Source organism: Sylvia atricapilla, chromosome 2, assembly GCF_009819655.1.
Source record: "Sylvia atricapilla isolate bSylAtr1 chromosome 2, bSylAtr1.pri, whole genome shotgun sequence".
In the NCBI taxonomy this organism is placed as follows: domain Eukaryota; kingdom Metazoa; phylum Chordata; class Aves; order Passeriformes; family Sylviidae; genus Sylvia; species Sylvia atricapilla.
Window position 1 is genome coordinate 104,916,265 of NC_089141.1, and position 26,950 is coordinate 104,943,214.

General features: G+C 36.2%; 1 protein-coding gene across 11 annotated transcripts in view; it reads right to left on the bottom strand.

Annotated features, from left to right (window-relative positions):
• The window catches only part of DMD (dystrophin), a 978,823-nt gene that overhangs the window by 152,031 nt on the left and 799,842 nt on the right, over positions 1-26,950 (bottom strand). For all 11 annotated transcript variants that reach the window (XM_066314017.1, XM_066314023.1, XM_066314021.1 and 8 more), the window contains one exon: positions 8,636-8,782. In XM_066314017.1, coding sequence (XP_066170114.1) covers positions 8,636-8,782 — 147 coding nt within the window. The remainder of the gene's footprint in view (positions 1-8,635; positions 8,783-26,950) is intronic.

Genomic DNA, 26,950 nt, shown 5'->3' on the forward strand with positions numbered 1-26,950 from the left:
GGGCCTTGGCCTATGTAAGGATAAATACTTATTAACACAAATTTACATGAACTAGAGGTCGTTTTTCTAGTCTCCTTTTAAAAAGAGAGACCTTTGAACTATGTAACTAGCAGAACTACATTAAACTAAAATTAAAAACCATCAGTAAAACTAAAACTTACATCAACTCAACACAATGTCATTATAATTCAGCTAAATTTTATAAATGTAATTCTGATCCATAAATGGATACTCACCTGAAAACACATAAATTCATGCACAAGATGGTTAAATAATTTGAAAAAAAAATTATGTAGAGTGTCATTGGTATAATCATCATGACCTGTCACTGTTAAACATCACAGGCTTACCCCATCAGCTGTGGGAACTACTGAGCAAAGACTAACAATGTGGGGACACAGTCTTGAGACAGAAATGTGGTGATCATAAAACTGGATTTGCCTCTGTCTTCCTGAAACTTTTTTTTTTTTATGAAAGCTGACCTTCGGGTGAGGAAAAAAAGGATTAGATCCTGACTTTTTAAAAGAGGAACCTCACTCGATTTCTGCCACAGACCATAGCAGTCTGACAGTATTTTACAGGTCACTCACAGCTGAATAAAGTTATGGAGGCTTTATGAGAAAAATGTAACCCCTTTCTCATTAGTGGTAAACCTAGGCAGATTCAGGGATATATTGCAGGTAGCTATGACAACTGATGTGCAACCCAAATTCAGTCATCTTAGTTTTCTGGCTGGCAAAAGTACAGACAAAATCAACTCAGGATTTGAAATGTGATGTTTTGAGATAAGGAACTGTAATGCTTGGATATACAAAAAGCACAAAGCCATTTCATGGAAGACATAATCTTCTATTTCTTCTGAATACCCCAAAAATCACTTCACAGAAACAGCACTCTATTATCAGCTATTTTTCAGCTAATTAATTAGGACAGAACTGATTGTTTTTACAGATGAAAGAGTCATGAATGAGGGTACTGAAAGGAAAGGACACAAAACACTTGAGGATGGTATGAGAAATCAGAGGAATGAAAGTGAAAACATCCAACAAAATGAATATGCTACCTACACATACAACCTTAGGATTATTTTTCTGGATTGATTAATGCTAATTAATTTTGATTTAAAACAAACTGAACTGTGATGGAGAAACAACTTTGAACACCTGAAAAAATGGAAGAGAAAAACTGAGTTTCCAACCTCCATACTTGAAGCTCCCCCCAAAATTTCATACCCTAAAGAATTCATTTCCATATACAGGAAATAGATGTTGATCTTTCCAGGTACAAAAGAAATAATAAATGAATATTAATAAAACTGAAATGGTAAACTCTGGTCAAGAATTGTAATTCATACTATGTTTGAATATTATCCTGCAACCAAGGGATATATTTCTAAAGTTTAGTGCAGTATCAGTGTTTTATAAACTAACAATAAGCACAAGAATTGAACAGCTTAGATGAGCCACAGGATAAGCATCTTGAAATATCACCTTCTGCCTGTGTTGTGCTGGTGAATCCAAATTAGGAAGGACTTTATAGAAGATTTTGCACACACAACATATAACAGGATTTGAGCCATTTTAATTATAAAGTGCCCTCCTCTGCAGCAAACGTACCATTACATCATTTCCATACTGCTCATAGTTTTCTATATAGGGATACAACATACAGCTTTACTCAAACCATGTTTAAAACTGCAGTGGCAACTTTAGAGAGCATCTTGTGAAAATATTTTTTAAATGACACACATAATGTTTCATAAAGGCTGGTTTCAAATCTGTGTCACAACTTAATGCCGCTGACATTTTTAGTATTTTAAACACTATTATTAACAGTACTTCTAAAGCAGCAAAAAAATCTTACTTAGTCTCACTGAAGCAAAAAGATTTAAAAAATATAGCACAAAATACTACCTAGCTTAAAGACTGCAAAAGCTTTCTGTAACCTGAAAATGGATGGCCTGACATAAAACTATCTGCAGTGATATAATTGATATGTCAGAAAGACACAAAATGACTCAACAAAGAAATAAAAAAGGCTAACATTAACCTTCTGCACTGGAAATGTGCGTATTATTTCTTTTCCTTGGGCTTTTAATCACTTCAAATGAAATTTCTTGTAAAAAAAAATCACATCATTTCAGAAGAAGGGATTAGTGAAAATGGGGAGAAAGAGAAATATGTTTTGCCAGTTTTTACATTCTCCCTCTAAAAACCTTTAACAATACTTTGGCACTGGAATCTAAGGGGCTTTATATTGCTTTCAATCCAAGGGTATTCATTAAGGTTTCATTGAGTTACAAGCCTCTGAAAATCACATTAGAGAGCCTTTACTGGGCAGCTCTTAAATTCAGTGAATGCTCTATCCACAACAAACGTGTTCCACATTCAAAGCAAACTTTGTACATCTGCTCCAACCCTGCTTCAAGCCAGGGGGGCGTGGATGGGCAGAGGATCTGTGTCAGCAGCCTGCATCCCCTCCAGGGGCTGGGACAGAACCACAAATTGCAGAGATTCATCACCCCTCTGGTGCCCCCAGCCAGCTGACAGAGCAGCCCTGACCCACCCTACAGACTCCTGTCTTCTCCTATTGCTGCAGCAAAATCTAACCTGCACATGATGAGCTCTGACAGTGGATAACATTTTGGGAAGGAAAAGGGCCTGTGGAGTGGAAGCAAGGACTGGACATTGACTTGTGATTTCAAGTGTCATTTTGTTTTGTCCTTGCTTGCTTTCACTAATCTGATTGTTAATAACCTTGTGCACTTCCCAGCTATTACCCCTCACACATTCTTACCTTAAACAACCCTAATTTTTCATAATGAGCAGCCTGAACATAGCTGATTGGAACAAGGTCACACACCTAAAAAGGTGTTGAAAAAAATCAAGCCATATTCTTTCAATTTATACAAGAATAACCCCAAAGCTATCTGTATAATTCTGTAATCCAAGGTAGAATCATCTGACTCCTGTAGTCTGCATCTCTGTATAGGATTGACACTCAGAGCTTTAATTCTTCAAATGTAACTTCCACACTCCTTGTCAAAGAGAATTCTACAGAAATTATTTCAAATAATTGTTCTGAGATGATCAGGTATTACCTATCATGAACACTAAGAATACAATTTCAGTGGTGGTTGGTAAATAAGTTCAAGAGCTACAAACTGGATGATTTAGCTAAAACTGCTTGAATAAAAGCTAACAGAACTAGAGGATTTTTGGTTTCCAGTGAATATAGTCTCAACAGTATCATAACCTCTGTTTTCCTCTGTATCCTAAATATAGTCTGGTATGAGTCAGATGGATGTGTGCTGCCAAACATAATCTATAACTGTTGACAGGTGGAAGTAAATTGTTCAAGTCTTCCTTTATAAGGAAATGAGACTTACATATATCAACTAATATGCCCATTCTTTTCCCATCATTTATCCATCAAATAGATAAATGGGACATCTTACAGAATGTATTGTATATGCAAAGGTTGTACAAGAGAGTGCTAAATTCAAGATGCATGTGGAACATATTTTCTTAGTTTTGATAAATTTTAGGTGCTTTTCTTCTCACATATAAACAGTATAACTCAGCTTTTATAACCCACACACTTATAACTCACACACATTTATGAGAAACAAAAAAACACATTGGAAAAAAATCTACAGATGCATATTGTAATGAGAATATCAAGTAGTGTAAACTGCTATTCTTCTGCATGGTTCTTCAAAATATCTTAATAGAAGTCAAAATTTCAGAGTTAAGGAAGTCAAAAGAGGATAACAAAATTCTCAAAATGAATGCACTCCTTTAAAAAAAAAAACGATTAAAGCATTTGCAATTTCCAGCAAAGTGAAATGCATCCCACACATAAATTTAGTAAGGTTTTATTAGTTTTCCTGCTGTCATGTCTGTGGATGATAACTATTCCTGTTTATAGTTACACACTTTCATTCACTGACTGCCCTAAAGATGCCACAATGAAGGTGTCCTCCTAATTTAGGAAGGAATATATCCAATTTTTGACATGGACTTCATTAGTAGAATTGAACTCCAATCCTGGCAGCTGGCCTTCCTCCATTAACTTACAGAAATAAATAAATTGGATTTCTAAAAAACAAATCACTGCAAAATGAATTCTATATGCATAATTTTGCAGACAAACATTGAGAAAATCTGAGACTCAGTCTAACAGAAATGAAGAAAAATGCTTGGGTCTATGACTTCTGCAGCCAACTGGCATAGCCAATTAAACAAATAAGAGACCATTAAAGAGCTGTAACAATTGTGGTTTGGCAGAAGTTCCTGTTCTCATGGAAAATACAAACCAGCATTTTAACTAAGTAGTGTGATGGGAAAACTCGACTTCCACAAAGGATCAAAATCCCCCTCTGCTGGGAAGATAAAGTCTGCAACTACAAAATAATTTCAAATTTCAAGGTTGAAAAGCACCATGATTTTAGTAGTGACTTAGCTATAATTCTAACTGAGCTAGAATTTTGACTGCATATATTTAGAAAAGTTGCCCCCCATTTTATTTCAGCTACTAACAGATGGCATATGTCCAAATATAGTTTAAAAAAAGAGGAAAAATCAAAAATAGAAACAAATTAGCTATTAAAATTAATGAAATATCACAATGGAAAGAGAAACTGCTAAGGTAACAGAAAATTAATAACAAATATAAATATAAATATAAATATAAATATAAATATGCACAAATATAAAAATATAAAAATTGAACTGCCTTTTATATTGCCCATTCATTTAGACATGACATTCTCTGTTTCATACAGAGGAAGAAACATCTTTCTTGCTAATGTTGCAGCATCTGTCAATCTATCAATTTAAACATGAGTTTACACTCAGTGTTCACTAATGAACAATTTTATTTGTAATTTAAGATATAGAAAAATTTAAGGCAAATATTCTGTTTAAGTATATGACTAGAGCTTTTGTGTATGAAGATCCTATGAACTACCAAGGGGACAACTGAACTGTAAAGCAAGAGAGGTTTTTCTTTTTCTCTAAGAAAAATTATATGAGAGAATCTGAGAGAAATCATATGAGAGAAATATCCTTTATAATTTTCAAATTTTAATCCCATGGTTTACTTCCTGAAACCATTGTTACATATGATTTAAAAATGTAAACTTGGTTCAACTCAACTACAAGAGACCTGAAGAAGACATTTCTTTTACATAGGCATTTCTGTTGTTATTTCACTTTTTTTTGTACGATATTTTTCTTGGAGAAGGCATGAAACATAGAAGGTGAAGTAAAATCTAAAAAAAGCCCAAACCTAAAACCTGCTACCATAGGTCACTGCTGATTTCAGCTTATATTTTGCTGCAACTTCCTTGCCTTGGCATCCAACCCCTATAAAAAGCAAGGTGTGAGCTGAGGACTGCTGCCCAGAATGCCTGTGACTCAGCTCTTTGGACATTCACTGGCCAGCAAGACTTTGAGGCATAGTGACAATTTTATACTCATTTCAGGGAAGAAGGGATTTCCTTTTTGTCTTTTATATTGATATTAGCACCTCTGGAAATACGGATGGTAAGATTCATTCATATTTCTCTCCACAGATTGAAAGAATCAGCTAATATTTGTGAAGCACACAGAAGAAGATGGTTTTTGAAATAATTAATTGAAGCAATACTTATTACAGTAGAGTGCATTCTGCAGCTCAGTAAAGAGCCTGTCCTCAGCAGACAACAAATAAAATGATGATATGACTTTAGATAACTGCCTGCAGGGGTACTAGAAGCCTGCTGGCTCTTCACAGCTCCTGCAAGCAGAGAGTGCTCTGCAAGAGAACAGAATAATAGTTGTGGCTGGACCCTCTAACAAATGGCAGAATGTTTTTCGCATCACCACAATCTTCAAATCCCCACATCCTGCAGAATCTTTGCTACTAGCGCAAGATGAGCTGAGGAGTTAGGAATTATACTGAAATTAGGGCTTGTGCCTTCTGACAATCATTATATATATGCATATAAATCATAGAATTATAGAAAAGTTAAGATTGGAAAAGACCTTGGGCTGATTTAGCTCTACGTTTTTGATGTGCTCAAAGACAATCACTCACAAACTACCAACTTTCAAAAATAAAAGCACTAGAGGATAAATAGCAAAAATGTCTTAGAAGATACATTTTTGGATGAAAGACAGTTCTTACTGTGTTTTTCAGCTTATTAAAGGTACTATTTTAAATAAAAGCTAACAAAGTTTGATTTAAACCAAAAATATATTTCTTGATAACTGTAGGCAATATTCTCTGTGGGATATTTGTAAATTCTTTTACATGTAGGAGCTTTGCCCTTTGACCCGCATTATACCAACCAGATCTCTGACTAAGTGAAATGAATATAACTCTCACCTATTTTAGGGGATTCCTGGCTTCCTAAATGTCAACTGGAAGTAAGTAAGGGTTTGCAAGACACGTTTTATCCCAGGATGAGCTCATTACATACTCTGTTAGAAGCACACATGAAAGCTCCTTGTGAAAGTCATAACAAGTAATTCCTTGTAAAGGTTTTATCTCCTTTAATGTTTAAGAAAAACAAAAAAATAAACAGCATATTTTCCACAAGACTACTACTCCATTAAAGGCATGAAGCTACTCAAACTCCAGTTTTCAGTGACTGAGCTGAGTGCATCTGCTTTCATTAATGAAATGCACTCCACACAACACTTCAAAACTGGGGCTGGTTGAGTCTGTGAGTGGTTGAGTGCTTTCTGTACATTTTTGTACCAGCAATACTCCAGACTATATTCACTAAAATTGAATACAGACCAGGTAAGTAAATGGCAAGCATGCCTTACTGCAAAAATACAAATGAAGTTCTCAGAAGATTCCGGAAGAATATTTGGTTCTATTCACTAATAGCACTAATCTCACTGTAGAACCACTGTACGATACTGCAAATGACTGACTATGGTTGGCCTTATGATTATAAAATGAATATAATATTAAATCTCTGTAAGATTTGGCTTAAGACGATACATTTTCTTCTGTACTCTTATGTAAATTCCCAGTGTTAATAAAGAAACAAGTGAGACATGATTACCTCCTTTACAAAATGCTCTTCAACTTTCTCATAACACTAGAATTTGCTGGTGTTTCAGATGTGATAGATTTTATGTCTTTTTGCACTTATGGCACACATAACCAAGGATGGATATCTTTCTGGCAAGCAAGAGCACAGAACTCTCTGTTTTATGATTTTCCTGCAGTTATATTTTCTAGGAAATGGGGTACATAGATAAAAAATATTTTCTCCATTAGGAATATGGCAAGGGGGAGAAAGAGAGATCTAACCTTTGAGGAGGGAGAAAAAGAGAAGTAAACTAAGAAAAGAAACAAGAGGAGTACAGAAAAAAACTAAAAAGAAATAAGGAAAGCAAGATGGGGAAAGACAGAGAAGAGTAGGAACAGAGAGAGAATTGCATTTTGAAAATAAGAATTGAAGAGAAGTCTGAGAGAAAACACAACCGGTGTAAAAGAAAGACACATAAAAATAAGCTGAAATATATAGAAGAAAATAATGAACAGACTAAAGTATAAAGTTGATATTTTAGGTGACATTAGCATAACAAAGGCAATAAATAAATAAATTTTAAAAAATGCACAAAATGGCCAGAATGAAAAATAGACATTGTGGACAACTGTAAAACCAGAAGTAAACAACAAGAACATATCTTAGAAGGAGAATGGTTTTGCACGAAACAAAAGCAATTTTCATTTTTGCTTTTCCTATTACACGGTCAAAAATTTCAGTTTTCTACAAAGGATATCCCATCTAACTGGAGTGTTGGTCATACATAAAAATACCCTAAAAACGTGTCATTGGGTGTGAGTGTCCAGCAGATCTTGTATGGAGAACAGTTGGCTTAAATAATTGTATATTCATTCTAATTGATCTAATTGATCTATGTCTATGCTACTTCATTCTCTTCTAACAAAAATGAGCTCTGCCTCTCAATAAATTTCAAACTCTGCTTTCTTTTAAGTAGAAAAATTATATTATAGGAACAGACGTGTCTTTCCTCTTTCATGGGTCACAACTTGGCCTTTAGTATATCACAATCTTTCAAAGTTACTTATGTCTTTTCCCCTCAGGATGTGTTTAAAAATTTACTGGAGTGCTTTCACCTTACTGTCTATATCTTCCAGATGACATTTAAGTAAATATGAAAAAAGACAGTAAACCATAATATTTCAATTAACTATCTGTTCTATCAGCAATAATACCTCACCCTGACATACCGTCTCCAAGTATCTTTAGAGAAGACGAAAAATTTGTTTTCCAAATATCTGGATTTGATAAATCAAAGCAATAATTTACACTGAAAAGTGAATTATTCACAATGTTTCCAGAGCTCTGTGGAAGAGAATATATTATTTTTGAACTGTGTGCAAAACATGTGGCTTGCCCTTTATATTTTTAAACCATCAACAATATCAGGTTGGGCCTCTGTCTAATGCTTTTATGAATGGCAAAAACTAAACATTTTTTCGAGCTTTCTCATCTTTGATTCCTTAGTACACCTTTTTTGCTTTCCCACAGGGAAGAAAGCACAAGAGAAATAGAAACACTTAATTAAATTCAGCATAAAAAAGAAAGTCATACAAAATATACCTGTAGCACCTTCCACCTTGTGTTTAGGTCTTCCACACAGCTGAGATTGTACTGGGAGAGTTGAATATCGGGGGGAGTGAAGCGGTGAGCAAGCTCATTCACCTGATGCACCTTTTCTTTAAGGGGAACAAGTTCTGCTCGATAAACCTGTGTGAATCAAAAATATACACAAAATAAATATGAGCACAAGCTTCTGAAACTATTGGCTCTGCTACCAGCTGATTGGTAACATAAAGATATTACATGCCAAGCTGAAAGGAAAGAGCAGCTGGTCATGATTCAGTATTTAACTTCACATGGACTTTAGGTCTCAAGACCAGCATTTCAAAAGTTGTTATGAATTTGGAACCTTCATAGCCACTTTTGGCCAGTTTAGCCAAATTTCTAACCAGCGCACCTATTGGGAGGTACACTGTAGAGCACACTTGTCTCCTGCTTCATCCTTTACTTATGTGTAATGTGTTCCAGGATGGATGGATGGGAGTGATGAGTACAGTTTAACACAGGAAAATAGAGGAAGACAGTGCTTCCCAAACACCACAAATGGAAAAATGAAGGAACTTTTACAGATCCCAATAAGACCATGATTTTACCATGGGTATTTTGTGTGTTGGAAATAAAAGGTTAATAATTGTGGGGGGGGGGGGGGGGGGAGGGGGGAGTGGGGTGGAAAGAGAGAGAGAGAAAGAAAGATATAAAAACTTGCTATACATCTCAAACTGGCTTACATGACTCATATTTAAAAGATAAATCAAAATAATGTTCTTTTAAGATAACCTTTAAAACTATGCACAAAAGCAGTTTAGCTAATACTTTCAGCTAATGTACGTGAAAACCAGAATCTGCTAGTTACAAACTTCTTTTTAAAATCAACAACCTGATGATGTCTCCATGATGTATCTGGGTACATTTAGATAAATTCAGGGCACCATGACTTTATCAAACAGAGGAATCTCTATGTAGATCTTCCACTGCTCTATATCTATCTTTTCTAAGTAGACATTTATGAATTTTTAATGTGATAAAATATGTCAAAATGTAATAATGAGTCATTTCTAGGGGACAAATTCTGTCATTCTCAGGATCATGTTTTATTGCCATATGATGTCTGCACACAAAGGCAGAATAATTTACTTGCTATATTAGTCTGCTCTATAGCTTCTTTCTCTCAGCATTTTTAATATAAGCCACATGTGGTCTGCGGCTCATTTTAGGTCATCAAATAACCTGAAATTATTGCCTAGTAATATTTTCATCAACATATGATGCAAAATAAGGTAAAGAAAGCTCATCCAGTATCTCAGTGAACCTGAAGAGTAAATAATATGAAGACACTCATAGACATTAGAAAGCCATGAAGAGCACTAACAGTAAACATAATTGAAAAATTGCTCTTCAAATGTCTTTTAAAACCTGACTTGACTTCCATCAATTATGTTAAATTACCCTGCAACATAAAGAACTAGACTGACTTCAGTGGTACTTGTACAGTGAATGACTCTAATGATCAATCTTTAAAATGCACCAGCAGAAGGGATGTGTATTTTGTAAAGGAAGTGCAGAGAACTATGCAAATGCCACGATGTGAGAGAAGATGCATACATTAAGTTCATGACATAACAGGTGACTTCCCCATTTCCCCACTTTTATACCACTGGAGGAGAACTGACACTACTGGTGGGAACTGATTTACAGTTTGGTGCTGAGCAAGGTCTGAAATACAAAGAACAGGAAGACAGCTCATGCTTGGTTTTACCCTAGAGAGCTATATATGTGCTTACTCTGAACTTTTTAGTTAGCAATTGAGTTCAGAGAACAAACAACATGCTGTAAAAACAGACATTTGTTGTTGTAAAGTAAAGGCCTCAAAGGCGGAAGAAATATATACACCACTATCTGAGCACTTCACTTACGAATGGTTGTTTTACTGCTCTTTTTTTCTGTGATCTGCTGTTTTCATGGCCCAAGGTGCCTAGTCATGACTCTGTGGTTTACATTTGGGGTGATCAACTCAGTTCCTCCCATGTTGCTTCATTTCCAAGATGAGAGAACACCTCTAATCTAGTGTCACCAATAACCACTTTGCATAAAATATGGATGTACATATGTATATATTTAGATATCCTATAATAGAGAATATATATACAAGGTAATATAGAATAAAAATTAAACATGCACAATAAATATATATATAAAATAAAAAACACTACTAGAATAAATGCCAATCAATAGATGCAAAGATAGTTCCTACACCACAATGCACTTCCTGTACTGAATTGAGTTAATTTTCTATTATTTGCATGGGATTAGGATTAGGTTTCTGATTGAAAAACATTGTTGCTTAAGCAAAGCACACAGGTCTTATCAGGCACTTGTTTTTAGGCATATATTAAAGTATCTGTCTGATTTCAGATTATCTGCATCTGCATTGTGGACTTGAAAGTACTGGTCTCATTTTAATACTGACATTAATTACTAGGTAAATCACACAGCCATTATGCCTAAATTAAAGTGAAATAGAAGAACTTTCATAATTAGTCAGCATGTTTTTTGACTGTAAGTTATTTTACAGACCAGAAAGGCTGTGGCATAAAAGCAACCCACACCAAAAGAAAAGAAATAGACATGGAAGTAAAGAAGAAAACTCATCTTCTGCCTTCTCTTCAATCTATGTCCTAATTAATTTTTTGTGCTGCAAGGATAATGATTTTTGCTGTGTGATAATAACATTCCAATGCACAAAATATCACAGCTTTTGCCTTTAAATTCAATATTCTGTCTTCTATTATTGCTAAGCCTGAATTTTTACAAGTGTTTTTATTAGCTGGCCAAACCCAAACATGATAAACAGCAAGAACAGAAAGAAGAATGCTTATCAGTGAACAGCTATCTAATTAATGCCAGTAAACTTACAATTAGATAACTGTAGACAGAAAAGAGAAAAATGACCACAGAAGGATTTGGAATATGATTTTGTATTATTAGAGAAGTCAGCAACTTTAAGACTTCTTTAAGCAACAGTTCATCACAGACAACCAGTCTATCAGTCAGCATACATGACTCTAGAGCTAAGCATCTACAGAAGCAGAAATTTAGAATTTTTACTGGAAACATGTTACAGAAATATTTATATTTCTAATAATAATTTTGTATAATACAAGCTTTTGATTTTTTTCTTTTTTTCTTTTTTTTTTCTTCTGCATAGAGCACTAAACATATAACAGGTTTATTTGGAAAAAAATTAAAGAATTATATGGCTGGTAATTTGAAAACAAACATACATGGTGAGTAGCAGTGTATTACTATCACAAGGAGATGTACCCATTAAATTGCTCAGAGTGCAAATGAGTTCACAGTATGAACAGCAATAGGAAAACTGGCCCCAAATTATCTTCATTATAACTGTGCTTATGCAAGACAGAATTTCAGTGGTTTGTGCTACTGTAGGTGGTAGATTGGATTTTAAATGATCTGTACAGTCTTATTAGAAAATATTTCAAAATGCCTTGGAAAACGGGCAAGGGCTCCAGAAGACACATACCACAGACATCCTATCCAGGCAAATAATAGAAGTCTAGAGAACACACAGTGGCCATAATCAGCCAGATGAAAAGCTCATCTTGCTCAGTCCCTTGTCTGATAGTAGCCTATAGAAGTGCTTAAGGAAGAAAATAAGGGAAAGCATCAGCTTCCCAGTCCCTTGAACTCTGCCAGCTCAGCACCTTGAGTCTCAGAGATTATCTAGCCAGAAGCTGTATTTTTATGTCAAGCAGATCTTGATGGAATCCTTTCCCAGGAATTATATACTTGATTTTTGGACTAAAATAGGCTTTTATGATCCAAAATATCTTATGGTAAGTTTAACATTTAGATTAGAGTTTTGGGGTTTTTAAACCTGTTTCTGGAGACCCACTTGTGACCTTCCCTAAATCTTAGCTCACAAGAGACAGAGATCAACCATTCCTAGTGGATTTTGTGCTGTGTCAGGATGTACAAGACCTATACTACATTTTTTCCTTGTTTATGCTTATGATGCAAAGATTGAGATATATTTGATTAAATGTGGGTATCTATAGGGTACGTACACCTGAGCAAGTTACCTTTATATTTACACAGTTCTTTTATATTCCACAGTTAATCAAACGCAGGAGTTGAACATAACGTAAGGTTTTACTATAGGATGGCAAGAACCACATTCTGAATTGCAACAACAGAAACAAGCAGATTTTAATTGACTATATAGGGAACCTAGGCAAGTAACTCACATACAGACAGCTATATGACACCTGAAAAATAAGACAAACCCCACCCCAATACCATTTATTTTGTCCTTGGATACCTTTTACCTAGTCTGTTATAATTGATTTTAGACTAAGGATCCCAAACACTTCCTACTATACACATGTTATAGATACAACAGGGACTTACACATGATATTTTCTGCTTTTCCAGTAGTTATCAGTAATTCCTCACATTTCATTTGGCTTTCTGAACAGTCCCTAGTATTGATGTCACGTTTTCAGAGACTTCTGTTATGATTTCAAGATTTATTTCATGGCTGCTAAAGGAATCTTTGCAAGGCCTAAAGAGATCATTACTGTACATAGAAAGTTGGTATAGCTTTTTCTACATTTTGCTTGAGATTTATCAGCATTTGATTTCATCTGTCATCACGCTGCTGGCAGTCAGTACTGTGAAGGCTTTCCATAGCTGTATGCAATCTGTCCTCACCTTAAGTACTTTGAATAGGTTTGTATCATCAAGATGTGCCACTGCATTAATAATTTTCCTTTCCAGTTCACTTATGTACATGCTGGACAGGGTAGACCTTCTGGAGCACATCATCTTTCTCTTTGGGAAAACTGACCTATGCTTTTTTTTTTCTGTCTTTTAAGGAAATTACCAGATAATTCGTTATTTATCCTCCTGAAGACCTTTTCTATTGTCTCAATGAAATTTCGTTTCTTTGCTGGAAGACATCCTTAAAATCCCTAGGAATGGCAAATGCCTTATAGCCCCTTAAATATTATGCTCACGTTTCCTTAGAGGCACAGTTGGAGATGTAAGGCACACCTACTTCTACAGAACCATTATCTCTTCTACAGAATATCCTTTCCCAGATATCCTTGTCTCTAGGTCCACAGGCCTGACTACATGTAGAATTTGAAAATTATCACCATGTGTGTCCTTCATCACTCCTCATTAAAACCCCCTAATTTTAAATCAGAAAATGCTGTTAATAGATACAGCTATTTTACACTTCCATTAGAACACTTAACCAAACAGCCATCTGGTTCTGGTGATTTAATGATCTTAATCAAGACAATTTGTTCTTTGTATTTTTGCCTCAAATAGGTTTCTTTATTATTTCCTTTAACCATCCCATCTTTCCAGGTCGTTCTGAATCCATCTGGATTGCGTGGATTGGTTCTCACAATGCAGTACCTCTGTGCTGATTTCACACACTTTGCCCTTTTGGTTCCTTTTCGGCAGGCTCCCTCATTTTTGTGCAGCTTTCCTTCTGAGAACTGAACTCTGCTGTGGTGGATTTTTTGGGTTATTTTTGTCCGTGAAGAGATGCTGACCTTTAGTTCATAATGATCCCTATTATGATAGCAATGTTTTGAACTTGTAGTGCTCAGTGCTAAGCCAAATCTTTTCCCTACTGGTTATTCTCTTGGAGTTTCTTACATATTTTCTATTTAGTGCTGGAACTTCAATTCCGAAAGGATTTTAGGAAATCCTAATGTCTGTAATTACAGATCAGTTTCTAATGTAGTTTAGAAGATGCAGGATAAGCCTCTCCAAATTATTTGCAAGTTGGTTTATGCATATTTTCAATTAAATTAGGTTTTTTGCTGTGGGTATCCTATTCCAAGGTAGTAAAATCACCAGATAACCCTCACCTCTTTCCAGAATACCAGCTTTATTAATGAAAATTTGATGCTTAGGTTTTTTAAATGCCTTTTCTTCCACATTTCACATACCATGTGTGTGGTTTTATCCTATCTTTTATTTAAGCAATCCTAACACAGACTGATTTTGCTTTGGAAGGCTGCCCAATGTTCAGAAGAGAGGAAAAAAAATCTAGGTCTTTTTATTTAAAGATTCACCAAAGGGGGAGGGTTTTTGCCAATGCCAGGAAAAGGTTTGCTTTTTCTTTTAGTATTCATAAATTGGTTCCATAAAACTGAAAGAAAATTCACTAATCATTCAAGTAGAAGAGTAAAAAAAAAACTAACAAGCTTATTTCAATATCAGTATTATGCATTTTACTAATTGTACATACTTGTATTTATATATACTGTATATTTATATATACTTAGGTATAAACACACACATATAAAATATAGAATCAATATTATATGCTGTTCTAGCTTCATGGAGTTTTTGTTGACAAATTCATGATAAAGTACAGGAAGGAACACTGACTCTACAATGCACATTTTCAATTTCTTAACCCCCTTCTCCCTCAACCACATGTGCAAGTGCTGGCTGACAAGTCCAACAGAGAGTTCAGGAATCCAACTAAAATTGAATCAAGTGCCTGTAATTTCTGGCTCACTGTTGTTAATGGAATAGGGTGACTAAAGCCCATTAAGCCATTTGGAAAATACACCCTGAAGAGGAAGTATATTCCCAGAACATTAAGTATTCCTTGTGCACAGAGAAAAACTAAAATGAGGACTGTTTTTATTTATAGTCTGCTATTGAAAAATGTCAATGGATCATAAAAAATGCCTTTTTACATTTACTGTCCTTATTTATATTGATCTATACCTACCATGTATATTTAGATGTAGTCCACAACATTGCCTTGTCAGAACAAGGAGCATTTATGCAGCTGTATCAAGAGTATGGAATCATTGCTGCTTAGAATCTGTCACACTGACAAAGGAAAATAACAGCATGCACACACAAAGTCATATAACCTTATGCACATCTCAGTAGCGCTGAGATTGAGTTTAGCTATATTTGTCTTAAAAATTATATTTAATAAAAAGAAAGTATCTAATAATTATTCACTTGCAACTGGTATGCAATTGTTCAATAAGAAACTTAAAACAAGCTATTAAGGTTTTCAATTATGATTTAAAATAGTCAGTATTCCTATTGGCTCCTACTTTGCTGCAACATTTCTGGTATGAAAAATAGCTTGGGAGCAGAACCATTTTGTTTGTTATTTGGTCCTTCATGTTCCTTAATAACACTTGGACTTGTAAACAGCTTTAAAAAAGTCTATGTAAGACCACATATGAACAATCACCCCACCACTATCATGTGATATTTTTTCCGAGCTATATTGTCCTGAGTCACCCTGAACACACCAGTAAAAATGTTTCCCATACTCACGGGTGGAAGGATGTGAATCTCACAGTGCACATACTGCAGTACCCTTCACTTGTTGCAAAAAGGAGTTAAAAGAGACTTTAAAGTTCATTTCACCAATGCATCAAATGATTTAAATGTTCAGTGCCAGCTTCTGGAAATGAGTCTCTGTCTATTTCATTATGGATGGAACTGGCATGATGCCTGTATAAGATGTTAAAGGCAATTTGGCATAATCTCTAGATTTTTATTTTTCAAATTTTATGGACTGGCAATTATAGCAACAACAGCCTTTGATTTGAACACTATGTTTATGCTTAGAGCACAACATTGGAAATTAAAATTGATCCTGAAGTTAGTTTCCCCCAGAGACAGTAAATGCAAGACCTCAGTAGATAGTAGTATCCTCTTTCACAAATGTTCTTTTTTTTACAAGCCTAAACACGAGGAATTTAAAACATTTTTCTTAGCTTTTTATAAAGGAAGAAAAAAACCCAAATAATTTGAAAATCATCTCTAGTTTTCCAGCAATAGTATTTACTATTTAGGCAGCTCATATCTTGCCTTTATGCATTGTAGCAACTATATTTAGGAATTAAATGTTTTGCACTTCTTAATAAACTTTTCAAGACTGTACAAGCTTGGACATGTACAAAAACTGCAGGAAAGAACTGCAGGAAAACTGTTATTAGTATTTAAATGCATAATGGTTTCTAAATAATTTTGTATATCTACCAAAAATCATTGCAAAGGCATGCACTAAAAAATACTTTAATTCTCACAAAACTCTAAACTGTCATGACAGACTGGCTGAAGCTGGAAGGCAGCCCCTGAGATCATCTAACCCAGCCTCTCTGCTCAGAGCAGGGTCAGCTGCCCAGGACCATTTCCAGTCAGGTTTTAAATATCTCCAAGGATCAAGTCTCCACCACTTCTCTGGGCGACCTGTGCCAGTGTTTGAACAGCCACAGCTGTGTCTCCCCATATTGAGGTGGAGCTTGATGGGGTTTAATTTGTGCCCATTGTCTCTTCTGTCAGTGGACAGTACTAAGAAGAGTCCAGCTTTCTCTTCATTCCCACTCTTCAGAAATTTACACACATTGAGAAGATACTGAGCTGTCTTGAATCTCAAGGCTGAGCTGTCCCAGTTCTCTCAGCCTCTCCTCAAAGGAAAGATGCTTCAGTCCTGTGACCATATTTGTGGCCCTGCACTGGACCTGTTCTAGTGAAATCCAAACCTCTCTGATTCCCTGGAGCCCAAAACTGGACCCAGTCCTCCATGTGTGACCAAGGCTGCGCAGAGAGGAAGGACCACCTCTCTCAAACTGCTGGCAATGTTCTGCCTAATGCATCCCAGGGTGCTTTCAGCCTTCTTGGCCATGAGGGTGTGTTTAAGAGACTTAAAGATCACAATTTGTTCAAATGCTGTTAAGATCACTGAAGGACTTTGCCACTGCAGCAAACCAAGATGGAACTGCTCATCTGCAACCACCAAAGCCCATCCCAAATATGCTTTCTGGATTCCCGAAATTTGGATTGTGAGTTAATCCACCTGACAGGAACTTGAGATCAGATAAAGGTGGTTCTATTGTCCAATCATCTCAGGTCTCAGAAAAGGTAAGTGAAGCTGGGGAGAAGGATGTTTCACTGCAAGGAGTCTGTGGGAAGGCCAGCTCAGCAGCTGTGTTGGCAGCTGGCTCTTGGCTGGGTCCATGTGAGGAGACTGTAGCCCACTGGCTCAAGACAGGAGGCCACTGTCTCAAATGAAGAGAAAGAACAAGCATGGCACAGCTTGTTAATTAGCACTGGAAGTGAGGGAATGGTTTAACCAACAGAATGAGAGAACTCTGTACCAGTGAGCACTGATTCCTTTTTTTTGCTAAAATGTATAAATGGTGAGAAGTTTTGAGTGACCTTGGAATGCCCACCACTGAGAAGCCCAGGGTGAAGAGGATCAGTGGGATAATGGGATACTGCTGGATCCATGGGTGGTGACTATAATTCCTTCTGATCTCTTTCTCTCTCTCTCACTCTCTTTCTCCCCTCCCTCTTCCCCCTCAATCCTTTTCTATTTCTTTCTATCTCTCTACCTCATATTTTACTGTTAAATAAAATCCATACTATCGACTTCAGCATATGGTCTTGTTTGCACCTTAATTCAGGCAGAGGCATCTCCCTAGTAATTGTAATAACTGGATTTTAACAGTGTGTTTCCATCAGCTGTTTGTCTACCAGGACCCCAAGGCTCTTCTCTTCAGAGTTGCTTTCTGCCCAATTGGTCTTGTGTGTGTACTGTTACTTGGGGCTCTTCCCCCCAGGACACAGAACTTGGCATTTCTCCTTGTTGAACTTCATGAGATCCCCGTCAGTGCAGTTCTCCATGCTGTCAAGGTTTGTACAAGTGACAGCAGAACCATCTGGTGTAATAGCTGTTCCTCCCACTTCTGTATCAAATGGGAAATTACTGAAGGTGAGCTCTGTCCCAGGGACCATTTAATTAATGCAGATGTTAAATTATATCAGCTCAGGATCAAACACTGTGATATCTCATATACAACTTGCCTCCAATGCAACTTTCTTGTCTTTCATGTGCCTGGAGATGATTTAAAAGATTAGCTGTTCCATCACATTCCCAGGGATTTGGGTGAGGCTAAATAACCTGTAAGTCCCTGTGTCCTTCCTCCTGTCCTACTTGAAGGTGAGAGTGACACTTGCTCTCTTCCAGGATGCAAGAATTTTTCCCGGTGAGTCTTGAAGACAATTGATAACGGCCTCTCAATAACATCTGCCAATTCATTCTGCACTTGTGACTGCATCATTAAGATTTGGGTATGACCACAGTTATGAGCATGATCCCTGTCCTAACATGTTCCATCATGGGTGTTTCTCACACTTAGTATGAAGCAGATTTCAAGAAAAGGCCAACTGTGCCTACAGAAAAGGTCTGTTTCCCTGGTCTGTGAGCAGCACTTACACAAGGCTGTGGCCTCATGCCAGCCTGACATTTTCATGGAGAATTCCCTCAAACAGAAGAGTCTCTTGCTAGCACTGGCTGATGTTAAACTTCAATTCTCACAACCGGTGAAAGAGACAGAAAAGAACATCTGCCACTGGGAAGAAAATATGAGATGACTTAGGGAGAAAAGTTCTCCTGCGTGAGATGAATTTCTACTGTGGGAAGGTTTTACACAAGCAGCAGCTGCAGCTAAATCAGAGCAGGATCCATGTGCACAGTAAGGTGAGTGGTTGTCCTACACCTGGGCCACAGCAGGTTCCCAGCACTGAGGATTGTCCCCCTCAGCTCACCCAGTGTCCAAGTGTAAAAGTATTCATGGGCCAGAGCATTTCCTCTCATTTTATATTTAAAACCATACAAGGCTGAACAGTCCCAGGACAGTTTAACAGTCTCCATCTTTTTCATTCAAAATGAGTTAGTTTTTTCTTTGAGGGGTTTAGTGTACTCTGATTCAAATTTCATAGAAACCTGGGTTTGTCAGACTCTAGCTCAATATGCTACACTTAGCTTGCTTTTAAACTCACCCTGTATTTTTATTTGATTGTAGTGCTCCTGGGGACAGGCGGTGTTGAGACAAAATGGATTTCAGCTGATTTAATTTTCCATCCTATATATTTTTATAAACTCAGAAATGACCAAGCAAGAGTGCACTACAATAGAATATAAATCCTCTTCTGGGATAAAAACAGTTCAAAAAAATCAGAGGAGAAAGAAAATCAAATTCCCTCTAAGTTCTCTCCCATTCTGAATTCTGTATTTCTAAATCAGTAAAACATTACATTTTTCAAAAGTTATTTTCTGTGATTTGGAAGACTAACTCAGTATTTCTTTAAAAATAAGGTTATTAAAATTTATATAGATGAAATGAAAAATGAACTAATGCCAGGTATTAATTTTCTTCTTTTCTGAACTCTCAAGGGAAAAAGCTATGATATGTAGCAATGTTATAACTAGCAGAAAATATTTATTTATTAGGATGTCGAATTTAATGAACAGTAGCACACTAATAAATAGATTCACTTATCCTGAAACACAGATGACTAGGTTACTATAAATTTTGAGCTATTTTTTTATTTATTTTAAATCAACAGCTGATATAGAGCTTTATGATTCCTGAACAAATACAGGCTATGTTACTGCCTTGCCATTTATTCTGAAATTGTGTTCTCCTCCATGGAGGGGGAAAAGTAAATAAGCAAATTTAGATTGTAATTCACTCCACAAAAACAACTCTACCCATGTCATGGCAGAGCCCATGACTGCTGAAGTGTTGTAAACAACTCCACACCAATTTTCCCATATAATCAAAGTCAGTTATTCAATTACTTTGCAACCAAGAGATGAAGTACTTGGGAACTGTAAGTAACTAGAAGGATTTCAGAGTGTGATCTCAAAGTCTAACAATGACTGCATCAAAGTCATAGGAAACAAAAAGGAAATTTTGAAAAGAAACGTTTCTGTTCAGTATGGTTTCAGCCAGCATTACTAAAGCTAAAAGCACTTGAAAAATGTATATGCTCAGGTTGTAGACTCAGTCAAACTGTTTTTAAATCATTAATAGGACACTATCTATTCCTATTAGTTAATTTGTAAACAATGTATGTTAGATATACAAACAAAAAAGGTTGAATAGTAACCCATGTTCATATACCAAAAGCTCTTCCAAGTTACAGCGACTCCTTGTACTCAGAAAATAGCTGCTACATGGCAAATCTCTATTGTGCTGTAAAGCAGCACGGCCTTTTAAAGGCAAATGCCCTATCTCACTGACTCCCCCAGTTTTGGCTGGGACAGAGTTGTTATTCTCATCATAGTGAGAATAGAGAGCAGGGAAGGGTCAGGCAGGGACTGGGCTGGGGGTCGTGCAGGAGATGGGGCTGGTGGCCTCATGGGTGAGCCTAGGTTGTATTCCATGCCTTCCACATCATTGCTGAAGGGTGGAAATAGGGATTCCCACCTCTGAGAAAAAACCTGGGGTGGTGGCTGGGGTAAGGAAGAAAGGGTGCCATGGAGGATCCAGGACCATTTTTGCTTCTTATGTCGATGAATACGCAGGGCCTTGGCCAGTGAATATCCTATTCTGTATGTAAATCACACTCTCTTTTGTATACTTTTGTTATTAATATTGTTGCTGTTCCTGTTGGTTTTTCTTTCATTGCTGTTTTTCAAGTATATTGTCTTTAATCCAGAGTTTTGTTTTTGTCTCCCTCTTATGAAGAGGAGGGTGAGGGAGAAGGGAACACTTTCAGTGGGGTTTATTTTCGAACTAGAATTTGAAACTGGCGTGCTGAACAAAAAAGGGAAAAAAATTTAAACCAGAAAGATTGCAACAGCTGTATCATAACATTACAAAACACCTCAAGCTTCCAGATATCAGCAGGCAGATCCTGTAGCTCAGGAGAAAAAATATGGATACATACAAAAGCTTAGCTTAGAGACTACTAAAACACAGATTGTTTCCTGACACTCCACCAACATTAAACAATTCAGAGAAGAAGCTTCAGAAACTTCTCATTTTTTCTAACAAAAGGCTTATAGACATCTTTAATTTTAAAAGAAATTTTTACTTTCTCCATTCATACCTTTAAATTTACCCTGAAAGTATTTCATAATGTTTAGTCTCATAAAGTTGATAATTACTACCTCTGTTAAGGGGGATAAAGTTTTTCACAGAGCTTAAAGCCAAAATAAGTTATTACAGTCCACTCAGTCTCTAATATCCAGAAGAACACAGGTGAGACGGACTGTTCAATTGCTTTGTGGAAAGCTCTGTGCTCCAATTTCTGAATTAATATTGAAATTCCCATCTCCATCTTTTAACCACCACTGTACAATGTGTGTGGAGTGGGCATGGGTGAAACACCAAGTCAACCCAGATTTACAAAATGGTTTGGGTCAGAAGGGACCTTTAAGATCATCTATTTCCAACCCTTCTGCCATGAACTGGGAACTCTCCACTAGACCAAGTTGCTCAAACCTCCATCCAACCTGGCCTTGAACACTTCCAGGGATGTGGCACTCTCAACTTACCCAGGCAAACTGTTCCAGTGTCTCACAATCTTCACACTAAAGAGTATCTTTGTCATATCTAATCTATACCTACTGTCTTTAAGTTTGAAGCCATTATCCCTTGGCCTGTCACTACATGCTCTTCTAAACAGTTTTCCTCCATCTTTCCAACTTTACTGGAACACCACAATTAGGTTACCCTGAAGCCTTCTCTTTTCCAGGCTGAACAATCCCAAGTCTCTCAGCCTTTCCTCTGTGCTAAGGGTGATGATTACAGGAGTGCTCTATCCCTCCATTCATCTTGATGGGCTCTGTACTTGCTCCAACAGGTCCCTGTCCTTCCTGTGCAGGACCCTGCAGCACTGTAGGTAGGACTCACCAGAGCAGAGCAGAGCAGAGGGGCAGAATCCCCTCCCTCACCTGCTGCCCACGGGGCTTTTGCTGCAGCCCGGGATATATTTGGCTTTCTGGGCTGGGAGTGCCCATGGCCAGCTCATGTCCAGCTTTCACCCACCAACTACCCCAAATCATTCTGAGTTGAGCTGCTCTCCATCCATTCATCCCCCAGCCTGGATTGAAACCAGGGGTTGCCCTGACCCAGGTGCAGCACCTTGCACTGTTAAACCTCATGAGATTCCCATGGGTCTGCTTGAGGTGTAAATTCCTAGACTTCCTCCATCTAATAAGAACATCTTTCAACAGTGCCAGAGAAGGAATTCAGTTCTAACAGCAGATTTTAGCAACTGCAAGTGACAGTGAGTTACTTTTAAAGCTACAGAGGAACAAAAAGTATTAAAATGAAACACTGAAAAGGAGACAGTTAAATAAAACTTAAAAAATTTAACATGTCTCAGATTTCTGTAACAACTGTCATGAGCAGTGCCCAACCTTCCAGGCATTCAGGCTGGAATCCTTTTGGGTGGCTGCCCTGCCACAGGGGAGGCAGGCTGTGGCTCTGGGAAGGGGGAAACAGTGGCTCCTGCTGTGACTAATGAAAACCACCATTCTTTTTCCAATGGACAACTGAATACAAGTAAAAAAACCCCACCCAATTTTCAGGTAAAATATAAATAGAATAAGAATAATTTGAGTGGCATTGCTGTCTTGACAAATTAGTTTTACTGATTCAATTGCCCTATTTGTAAACTGGTAATAATATTTCTATTGCAGTCTCCAAAAAAAAGCCGATAAAATTAACTCATACTATCTGGAACACGAGAAGCATGATAAAAGTGCTAAGTAGCAATTATAAAGTTTTATTATGGGTTAACCTTGGCCAAAAAAAAATGAAATAAAACTCTATTAGGCCTTAAATTTATAAAGATGAAAATGAGAAATGTGTAATTCATTTGGTCCCTGATAAACATTCCAGGCAATCTAACATTCATTGCACTCCCTACATCAAACAGTCCCTAGGCAATTACTGGATATCAGCACAGGAGCTTGATAAATTGATTTTACTTTGCTCATTGATTTGCCCATGTCATAGAAACAATATCGTTACAGAATCTGCACACTTGATAGTTCCCAAGTATTTATTTTGTCAATGTTTTAAGAAAAGATTTAATTAGAAACACAGTACTGACAGATTCTTTTCGTGGAAAAAAAATTGCCTCATCTCAGAAACAAACATTAAAAATCATTTCTGATACTCTTCCCTTTTCTCTCCTCCCCTGTCTCAGTGAATGTCTGTGCATCTGGTTATATAATATCTGATACCTCCTTTTTCTTTACATAGGAATGTTTCAATAGCAGACTATATATAGGAGATCAGAGTTATGTTATAAATACTACTTAAATATAATTTTGCTCTCTTTAGCCACACAGCTCCCTGTGCCACTCTCACATTGTACATGTTACTCACATTGTACATTTTTTCCCTCTTGGCTAAATATTTACATTTCCAGGTCATAAGGAAAATAAGGCTTTTGAACAGAACCAAAACAGTCCAAGAGCATCTTTGATTTAATGTCATGTCTTGAAATGTTAATACTTCACCATCAGACAAATATCTATGAGTGATGTATTTATATGGCAAACTTGAAACAAAAAGCCATGCTAAATGTCAGAGTCCCTGCTATAACTATGCCACTTAGGTATTTAAAAATTACTGTTTAATTCTCCTTCTAAAAGCTCAAGTCTCATTCTTCCCTCTGATATACTGATAAAGAGAAATCTCTTAAAAATTTTCTGGTCTGACCTCAATTCTGAGCTTCAGAGGCATAAAACGACAGACAAGTCTTTATATACCTATTAGTCAGTTCTCTCAGCAGGGTATCAGAAACCAAGATCAGAGTTTGCCAATACTTAAAAAGTCAAATTCTGCCTGCAGATGTGCATGTTGAACTCCCACTAAAATCAGCAGGGTGAATTCATACAAGGAAAAATTTGGCTCTAAATGAAATGTGTTGATCTAATAATAGATCTTCTACCAAACTGGGCTGGAGGTAGAAAAGATTTCCACCTTGACTGGTCACTGTTTTTTCTTCTTTAGGGCTCAGAAATTTTCCTGCACAAGTTGTCAGGGAAAAGTTATCAGTATTCTTTAGCTCAAACATCCTTAATCAAAGAAAAAATAGTTAATATGCTCTATTAATAACTGTGTTAATTCAGTTAACACAAATCTCACAGAAATTGGGTTAAATTGGTACAGATCTTTTCTGGGTGCTTGTTGTTTTGAAAAATGAACTACAAATAGCTGCTTCCTACATTAGTTGTGATTCCTCAGAAAGTTAATTAAAGCATGCTCATTTTTGTTTCTTCTTTGTTAGCAGAGCAATGATACTCTTTCTGCATCACAATTGTGCTACTGTTTCCCAATAAGTAGTATGGTGCAGAGCAGTCTTAATTTTAAAATACCAAGATTTCACTTCTTTGTTTGCTCATCATCACTCTTATTATTCCTATGTAAAAAAAAAGATTTCTTTAAAACAGGTATCTTGATATAGACAGAAAACCTATGTAATCTAGTTTTTGTAAAAAACTATAGATAGAGTGGTAGCATCTAAACCTGAGATAAGAAATATATAACTTATTGCAAAAGAGGCCAGCAGAGAGAATGATTATCTGCTTCTGGTATTTAAAATAGATTTAGATTTAGGCTATTACCATAATGAATTTTCCAATCTTATCTGACTGATTACATAGAACATAAGGCAGACTATACTTTTAAATTAAATTTGTGTCAGTAAAAAGCACCTGAATTTTATACACTAAGTAACCATTTTTGAACATATTTCTTATTGTGTAAGAAAATAAATTGATTCATAAGCTGTTTAAATGAGACTGAGAGACCACAGGACACAACCGAGTAACTTTCATCTCCTACAAGCTGAGAAGCGTAACAGAGCTAAAATCAGCTGGTACAACTACATGACAAAACAGTTCATGGTTTTTAACTCAATTCTATATTTAAGAAAAACCTTAGCAAATTAAACTTGCCCTCAACATTGACAACCAAACAACCCTGCTAAATTCCCTCTTGTATAAAAATGCATTTTTAAAAAGGTAAAAACAACATACCAGGCTGTCACCAATTCAGTAACTAACATGGTTAGCTGAAGTGTCTTTGATGTATAACAACATCTTGAAAGTTGACCCATTAACAAATTGAAAAAAAACTTCAAGTGTTTCTTTCATTGCAGCAAACTCCAACAGTTTTGAATTCACAGGAATATTATGTATCACAAGGACATCTGTAGGATGTCAAAGTGTTCCAGTGAATTTCAGTATGACTTTAGTTTATTTTAAAATAGAGTCTATTATGCTCTTATGTACTCTAAAGTTGTTTTAGTTTATATTAGCAGTAAAACAGTTGATGAAGAGTGGATATTTTGTAAATTCTGGTTTTGTTGACTATATTTATATTTAAAACCTAAAGGTTGTTCAGTATGCCATTAGATCTTCTTCTCCTTCCATAGCATTTTAGAACAATCTCTAAACTACAAATATTTTACTAATACAAGATTTCTTTAGAAAGATCATCTCTAATTCTCTTAAGAACTAATTTTTGGGTTTTGGAAAGCTGGAAAATTCATTAGGAGGAAATGCTTATTCTGTATATAAGAGTTTTAAAACTCCCAGAGTCCAGCACAGAACTTATTAGGAGACTTACTAAAGGAAATAGAAGATCTTAACTCAGATGGATTATAGCCCTTGGTGGTAACAGCTGGCTTCAAATTAAACTGAAAAAATGTATATGCATTTTGAAGAAGTCATCATAATTAAATATTGTATGATTCTATTGCAGAATGATGTGCATGAAATGGTAAGCTTGAGAGCCATTTGTAACACTAACTACTTTGGTTATAGTATGAAGGAAACAATAACACTTCTATCTCCTACACTGCAGGCAAATAGTTTCCTGTTCAACTATGAACCAATGGATGCTATCATCTTCTAATTGTACAAACAATTTGAAAACACCTAATCAAATCATAGTTCATAGTCTAAAACTCTGTATATAAAATACTTCAGCATTTTTGTGGTTTTTAAAACTAAGAATAGTGAGGAGTGTAGTTATAGTAGAAATTCTATCAGAAAAGAATGAGAATGAAAAAAAATAGAAGCTGCTATATGTGTAATGCCATTTTACATTACAGACTGAAGTTAGCATGAGCTCTGCTAACTTAATTTGGTGCATAGCATAATTTTATGTTCGCAAAAATTAACAAGAGAGTAGGCATCACATTGCAATCTGACCTCTATTTGGTTTAACAGGAATCTGGCACTGCTAGTAATATCAAGCTGATTGGAAATTATGGTTATCCAATACATCTTCCAGTAATTTTTGCTTGCATAGATTCTATTGATCTATTTAAAACTGATCTCCAGTACAAATCTCCATTGCTAGGAGGGGATGAATGGGGACTATTGGCTTGCTTCTAGGTGTCATCCATTAATCTCCTATGTGACTCCTAATACCTCCGCATAAAAATCATTCTCTTTTTTTTGGGAAGGAT